At 32.8% G+C, this 8,249-nt stretch overlaps 1 protein-coding gene across 6 annotated transcripts; it reads left to right on the forward strand.

Moving 5' to 3' along the window:
• Nucleotides 1-2,355: 2,355 nt before the first annotated feature.
• LOC128548541 (uncharacterized) lies at nucleotides 2,356-8,249 on the forward strand. Of its 6 annotated transcripts, none has more exons than XM_053523682.1 (2): nucleotides 2,356-2,513; nucleotides 4,429-8,249. In XM_053523682.1, exons 1-2 carry the CDS (start codon nucleotides 2,483-2,485, stop codon nucleotides 5,553-5,555), a joined length of 1,158 nt encoding a protein of 385 aa, XP_053379657.1. In that variant the 5' UTR covers nucleotides 2,356-2,482; the 3' UTR covers nucleotides 5,556-8,249. The 6 variants fall into 6 exon arrangements, with proteins under 6 accessions (XP_053379657.1, XP_053379661.1, XP_053379659.1 ...); XM_053523686.1 differs by having other exon boundaries at nucleotides 2,357-2,858; XM_053523684.1 differs by having other exon boundaries at nucleotides 2,358-2,881.

Raw genomic sequence — 8,249 nt, forward strand, 5'->3', positions numbered from 1 at the left:
TGTCATTTTTGTCTGTTTGTTTTATCCCTATATCAATTTCATATTCACTATCCTTATTTTTATTATACTAAGTACAACGAATTTTCACAATATTAACGAATGTAGTTCGCGTCCGCATAATCTGTCGTCATTCTTATCTTGTGTTGCACAGAAAAACGAACAACATGACCCTGTGTTGTATAGAAAAATGAACAACATGACCCTGTGTTGTATAGAAAGAATGAACAACATGACTCTATGCTGTACAGAAAAATGACTACATTAACCTATGTTGTACAGAAACAAACACACAAAAAACACACATGGCCCTGTGGTATACAGCTAACAGAAAACTATGACACTGCATTGTACAGATTGCACCAATAGCCTAGTCAGAGACTGTCCGCTTTGATTGCTGGATGAAAACATGCACATGGACTTATATACATTCTGTTTCACAATAGTACAGGCAATTATTTACGTCTGTGAGAAGTTTTGTGAAAATCTGCATTGTGTGAAAATGTCTATCCGCAGAAATGTTATCAATTCTTTCAAATCAGTCTAGCAAAAACTCAAGCACTCTTCTGATGACCTTCTAATGCACATATAACAGAAGAACATGACCTTGTATTGTACAGATAACAGATAAATATGACCTTGTATTGTACAGATAACAAAAAGACATGACCTTGTATTGTACAGATAACAGAAAAATATGACCTTGTATTGTACAGATAACAAACATGACCTTGTATTGTACAGATAACAGAAAAACATGACCCTGTATTGTACAGATAGCAGGAAAACATGACCTTGTGTTGTACAGATAACAGAAAAACATAACCTTGTATTGTACAGATACCAGAAAAACATGACCTTACATTGTATAGATACCAGAAAAACATGACCTATGACCTTGTATTGTACAAATAACAGACAAAAACATGACCTTGTATAAATACCACAAATAGAGCATGTGCATCTAATACTTAAGGTTAAATATTCAACAGAATGAGAAAAACATCATCTTTTATATAAACTGTGATGAAACTTTGTTGATGTACCAAATTGGATACACCTAATGAATTGACCAATGAACATACACCAGACGGGATAATAAATTGACTAATGGACATGCACTGAACTGGATGATGAATTGGTCAGAATGTATAATTAATTGCATCAAAATGGATGACAAACAGGGCATTTTAGCTTAATCAAATCTGGGAGCAAACGCCACCTAACGAAACAATACTTGATTATAACTGATAATGTTCAAACAACTAAGAAGCTCTAGATATTGAGATATATGGTCCAGTTAATACATTCAAATACATTTACATGTTATCACCACTAAGGCAATCTCACTTGATAAGTTAATCCTTAGAAGCATAGTTTAAGCTTATTCAAGGCAAAACAGTTCACTGCGTGTAGGCCTTTATAACATACTGTAATTTTTTGGCAGTTAAGCATGTATTTCTTATCTTAATAAGTTAGCACAGGAGATATGCAATTTATTGACACTGAAATTAAGATGTAGGTTTTAAGGTAACCCTTAATCCAAAGCTATATATTTTAAAAATATTTTTCACAATCAAATAGTCTTAAGTTTTACACGAGTATTTAGGTTTTTTTTATGATGTTTTTGTGAAACATAATATACTGTTATTCTCAAACGGAGATTATACATTAGTGTTTCCAGGTATTGTGACTAAAAGATTTGAGCCGCGTCATGAGAAAACCAACATTGTGCATTTGCGACCAGCATAGATCCAGACCAGCCAGCGCATCCGCGCAGTCTGGTCAGGATCAATGCTGTTCGCTAACAATTTCTCTAATTGCAATAGGCTTTGAAAGCGGATGCGCAGGCTGGTCTGGATCCATGCTGGTCGCAAACGCACTATGTTGGTTTCCTCATGGCGCGGCTCATTTAACTTTTGAAAACAGTAATATCAGACGCTTACTTGCCAACTATTTTCATACGGAAATTAGTATTTTAATATCCCGCTGTATATTTACTCATGATCATATGCAAATGCAGTTTAACGCGCAGTCTGGTCAGGATCAATGCTGTTCGCTAACAATTTCTCTAATTGCAATAGGCTTTGAAAGCGGATGCGCAGGCTGGTCTGGATCCATGCTGGTCGCAAACGCACTATGTTGGTTTCCTCATGGCGCGGCTCATTTAACTTTTGAAAACAGTAATATCAGACGCTTACTTGCCAACTATTTTCATACGGAAATTAGTATTTTAATATCCCGCTGTATATTTACTCATGATCATATGCAAATGCAGTTTAACAGATGTTATACGTGCCCTAGAAACTTCATCTTAACTAAACGCTGATATTATATGTATACCGTAACAAGTGCTTTTCTGATTGTCCGTTTCCGAAATCTTTAAACAATAAACAGCAATAAAGTGGTTCAATACAGTTGTAAATATTAATTTCCTAAGTGACAGTTTAATGGGGATAATAAATATAAAGAAGGATTCAGATTTATGGACACTATGATAATCTACGGACTATTTTGTATGTTCTCAGTTGAGTAAAGCATATCTTCGGCTTGCATTGTTTTTAATATTCATTTTCCTTTTGGCTTGATAAACATGATTTTTGTGATCAAAACATTTATAATCCGAGTTTCTACACTTAAGATGATATTGCGGTCCAGAAAGACGGTGCTTTCTTCTATCACATATAACGTTTGCTAATCAATGGAAGTTGTATTTTAATGAAGCGGTTTAATTTCAATTCAGTTGTTCTCTTTTGAAGTTATTATAAAATTAAGTTGTGAATTGATTCTAAAAGGATTGATGGACTGAACAAGGATGCTTTGGACATTTAGTTTCTGAAGAATAAATCGAATTTTGTCGGGTAACACATTTTAAACAGATCAGGTAATGACCATTTTTAACATAAAATTATATATATATATATTTATTTATTTATTTATTTATTTATGGTTATATAGAACAACTTGTAATAGAATTTTGTAAACGTGTGAAAAAAATAGTTATGAACAGGGAAATTATGAAATAAATGAATAAATATATATATAACATATTGTGAAGTTTGCAATTCGCTTTACAATATCATGACTCAACAAGATAACAATACACACTTCACTTTGGTCATAAATATCTTTAAACATGACTATGAATATGTTTAAGAATAGAAAAAAAGAAGAATAGGCAACAGATAAACAGATAAAACAGGGTTTAAAAGATATTTTGACATGCGAAAAAAAACAACAAGATGATTATCCAACAAGGAAAGCTATGTACGAAATGTAAATTAATGGGTTGACTGCATATAACTTATTCAAAAATAGAAGGTACTAGATATAAGTTGTATCAAATATATTGAACGTTATTGTTTTTATCCTACCAATATTTTGATACAAAAATCAACAAATCAAACCAAAACTGGTATTGTGAAATTTTGACACAGTGACTAGGGAAGGGTTTACAATGTGTTCATACGCATGATAAATCAACACAATCTTATCGATTCAGGTATTAGAAACATAATACTTTGGACCCACTACATGTCTTGTATCATCACAGCCATTCAAAGACAAGAAAATACGGAGAAAATCACTAAAACGCAGTCATAGACATACAAGAAAACACCAACTATCACGGTTGTAGAAACAAAACAAAACACCAAACATCACAGTCATAGATCAGGAATTAGATAACAATCATCGCAGTCATAGACAAACTCGAAAACACCAACTATCGCACTCATACACACACAGCAAAGTACCAAACATCGCACTCATAGACACACAACAATACACCAAACATCACATATGGCATTCATTGAAACACAACACAGAACCAATAATCGAAGCCATAGACAAACTACAAAATACCAAATATCGCAGCCAAAGACACAAAACAAAACACCAAATATATTTTTGTATTTGGTCTTATAGCAAACCGGACTTCCAGTAATTATGCATTCGTTATATATCATGGTTTACAATACTCAAGTAGACTCTACACTGAATCAAATCAAGAGTGTTTAAATTGAATGCGATAAGCTGGTGGAGTAACATGCGCATTGTGTGTGCCTGTTATACCCAACAGGATGTTAAGTTTTTGTTTTGTTTTACAGCTCGTCATAGCTTAACTGCGGACACGGATATACAACAGTAATTGCTAAAAATAAATACGTAAAATATGTTTCATTGCTGTATAGTAATATTGGACATATTAATGTATTATGATTATAAATAATAATATTAATCTATTATTAAAAACAATGGTAATAACAATAACAATATTTACAACAAAACAACAATTAAATAAAAATTAAAACATATTTTCAGTTAAACAGTTATTTAATCTTAAGAAGACTGTCGTAAGCTCGGGGTTTTTTTTTAATATCAGCTTTACTGTTTTTAAGAATAGTAATATGTTTCTATTTTCTATTCCAGTGTGTGCAGAAAAAACAATGTGTTCTTTCATTCAGACTTTGAAAACCAAAGGAATATGGATAGTAATAATGTGCACGTTCTTGTCGCTGTTCTATGTCGCACATCAAATAAATGTGGCCAGTTTTTCAAAGCCATTTGCTTTAATTGAAATTGTGAGCGGGAAAAATTCTTTTATAGAAGTGAAGCCTGTCGGGAATAGTGACAACGAAAATACTCATTCCGGAACAGGTAAAATTGTGCTAAACGAGAAAAATGTTTTGAGAGAATTTACTACTAAAAATTTAGCGGATTTAAGTATTTCATCTATGAAAGGAAAGGATTCACTTATGTCAACAAGCGCCGCCGGGAATTTGCACAATGATCCCTTGTCTAAACCCCCTAATTCCAGTATGAATAATGTGAACGATAGTACTGAAAAAATACTTAAAAGTGAAATAAAAATTGGCATTTTAATCCCGTCGTCAACCCGTAAGATTAAAAATCCGCTGGTAGAAAAATTGAGTTTAACCACTATTTGCTTGCCTTCCCTTTATAAAACTGTGGAAGAGGAATATACATATGTTATGTATGTTGGAATAGATAAGGGTGATTATTTAGAAACTGTTAAAGATAAACTGGAAACGATGTTTGATAAAGTAAAAGCTGTTGTTACTCGTGGTAGAACATTTACAAAAACTGTTAATGCAATAGCACGAGTGGCTTATGAAGATGGCATGGATTATTTTGTTCGCATTAACGATGACAGCTCCATGGAAACTCAGAACTGGACATCGAAAGGGATATCAATTCTGCAGAACTACACTCCCCCGAATATAGGTGTCGTTGGACCAACGTGCCATGAAGGAAACACTGGAATATTGACACACGATATGGTTCATCGTTCACATTTAGAAATTTTTGACTTCTATTACCCTCCATATTTTGATAACTGGTGGGCTGATGATTGGATAACAAAAGTTTATTCCCCTGAGCGATCAACCAAACTGCCTTCTTGGGTTGTGAAACATCATCTAAGCTCGCATGGGACAAGATATAAAGTAGACTTTAAGAAGCATATTCGGCTAAATAAGACACTGACCTTCGACCAAGAAAGACTTGATGAATACCTTAGCAGCATGCACAAATAAAAGTCTGTTCTCGTCTTTATGATGCTTGATATTGTCATTTATTATTTGTCATCTGCAACTGTCAGGTCAGCAACATTTCTTACAGTTTTAAATTATTTTCTCATTTTTATGGCTTTCTTCGACTTGTAATTAAGATTATGGGTTATTACCAATCTGACTGAAGTTCTCAATCTTCCTAAAAGTTAGATCTGAAGACAGCCAATTCAAATTCATCATTCTGTTTAATCGGATTTCCAATATTGCTATCTATTTTTATTTGAACCAATCAGACGACTCGTTTCAACGAGCGTTTGGCTAAAAGGGACTGAACTCAGATTTTTGCTAAAATAATTTTTATTTCGAATAACAGTTTCGTCATATTATGAACATAAGAACATGAGATTTTGTTTTTAAACTATCTTAAAAAAGTAAATCAAGCAAAACTCACGTCCGAATCGGGAATTGAACCCGGGTCGCCCCAGCAACAAACTTTTCCTGCGTTCTTCACCAGTACACCACAGAGGAACACGTACTTATGGATGGTTAAATATAAAGCTTTGTAATTAAGGCAGTTTACCTCCGGTACCCATAACAAACGCTTTTCAATTTTGATGGGAAAAAAATAAATGTGCGCTCTGTACACATGAAAACAAATGTATTCAAAGATAAATGTGCCCCTTTTAAAATAGAATTTGTAGCGTGAAATATCAGATAATCTATGCATGTATTCCTATAACGTTAACATAATCATTAAAGATAAAAATGAAACATGTATTAGAAACCTGTTCCATTCAACTTAAACGACGACCGTAAGAAAATTAGAGCGTTATTGGTCTTGCACTTTTGGTTTGCTTCTTAATCAACTTCTTGTTTGTCTTTACAGCTGGAGTCAGACTATCTTCTTAGAAAGGAAGAACTTTAATTATTGTATTATTGAAAGAAGTGTTTTTGTTAACTTTCAATCATAAATATGTAAACAGTATTCAAGTGAAGAAGTCGTGTCTCATAATTTATATGTTATATGAAAGTATGTATGTGAACACAGGTATGTAAATTATTGGGAATAAATTCGTTTATACTAAACAGTATTAATATACATATAAACAATAATATCTACAACAGTTACCGCAAAATAAAGTCTTCTGAAATGGTTCCTAACTTACTAAAGCGACGACTGTAATGCGCAAATGTGCAATTTTACCTATAGTAAATAAGCGATGGTATGCAGAACTTAATGTGTGTTTATTGAGAGGTATAATAGAGCGAAGCAAAGAAACATACTGGAAGTGTTTAAGTACAATAAAGTCACATAAAACACTGACAATGCTGCAATTTCATAGCCCCGTTAACATTTTCTGGAAGCACAGTATAAAATAATCAATCATCTGAAAGCTGTGACACATAGCCAGGCCTTTTTTAAAATAGAATTTCATAAATGGCCTATAAACCATAAAAACACCACGAAAATTAAAATTAGGGGCCATGTATCGTTTTAGAGAGATTTTTTGTTTGCCGGGTGAACGCTATGGGATTCTTCCGAACTGATAACTTAAATGTGGGGATGAACGTATTTGTAATGTTTGTTTACATTTCTATAAATGCAATAAAAAAAAAAATCTTGAAAATGCTACCGAAATGTCAAGTGTAGGTTCAGAATAAAAACCGAAACTGGCTTGCATAAGACATGAAAATGCCACTTTAACTGGGAAAAAGTTTAGGATTTTGTTTCTGCCATTATCTTATTACCTATTAAGTACTACTTAGTACACTTAAAGCAACATTTTACCGCCATTTTGAGACTGAAATAACCGCGCGAAAAATATGGAAAAAACGTCGCACAGTTCGATGCTACGGTAGTTGAAGTATAGTTTCTATCTGGGTGATTGAACCAAGCCGAAAGAAATAAGTCAACATATGTACAAGGTTGCACAAATTACTGGTATTTTTTATGATCATCCGATATTAATGCGGCGTATGTTCAAAATAGACAAAGCAGCTATAGAAAAAAATCAAACAAAATTACTCTAAAGATGTACATATTTCAGCTAGTATGGGCAGTTTATGTGTTAATAAATGAAAATAATTAGACAATACATGTTTCCTATGTAAATTAAATCACTAAATCACCAAAAATAGCAGTCCTGTCATGGCGGATTAAGTTTTGTTTTCGGTGGCTGTACATAAAGCATTTTCCCATATATTTAGAAAGTTGTTATGTCAGTCACTTTAAAGTGGAATAAAAGAATATATATATAGCTTAATTGTGTATGTGAAGTAACATTCATAATCAAATGTCAAGCAATAAGAATTGTTTGTTATATGAAAAATACTTCCGCATTATTAGTATAAGTATATTTTTATACTGTGTTTAGTTATACATGTATTGAGTGTGTACCGTTTTAAACCTGGTGTATAGTACTGTTAATATAAAGGAAACAAATATGTTAATTTATATTGTTTACATTAACTTTATGTAGTAATGATTCATGTTTCCAAATATGAAATTTGGGCCTAGTATGTGAGGGAGAAAATGTTAAAAATGCTAATCATATTTTAAAAAAATATGCATTCAAGGAGTTTCCCTTCAGCTAAGTTAAGGCAACAAATCCTAGCTAAATTGTTTAAGTCACCATTACACTTTTTCCTGATACTTTACACGATCTATTGTTCAACTTCCGGAAAGGATGTAGACAGAATAAACATTCGAAACATAAA

The sequence above is a fragment of the Mercenaria mercenaria genome, chromosome 14, assembly GCF_021730395.1.
Source record: "Mercenaria mercenaria strain notata chromosome 14, MADL_Memer_1, whole genome shotgun sequence".
Lineage (NCBI taxonomy): Eukaryota > Metazoa > Mollusca > Bivalvia > Venerida > Veneridae > Mercenaria > Mercenaria mercenaria.

Coding starts and splice junctions, on each gene's coding strand:
- LOC128548541 (XM_053523682.1), top strand. CDS start 2,483: ATGGACACTATGATAATCTACGGACTATTTT. Junction 2,514..4,428: donor GATAATCTACGGACTATTTT/GTATGTTCTCAG, acceptor TTTCTATTCCAG/TGTGTGCAGAAAAAACAATG.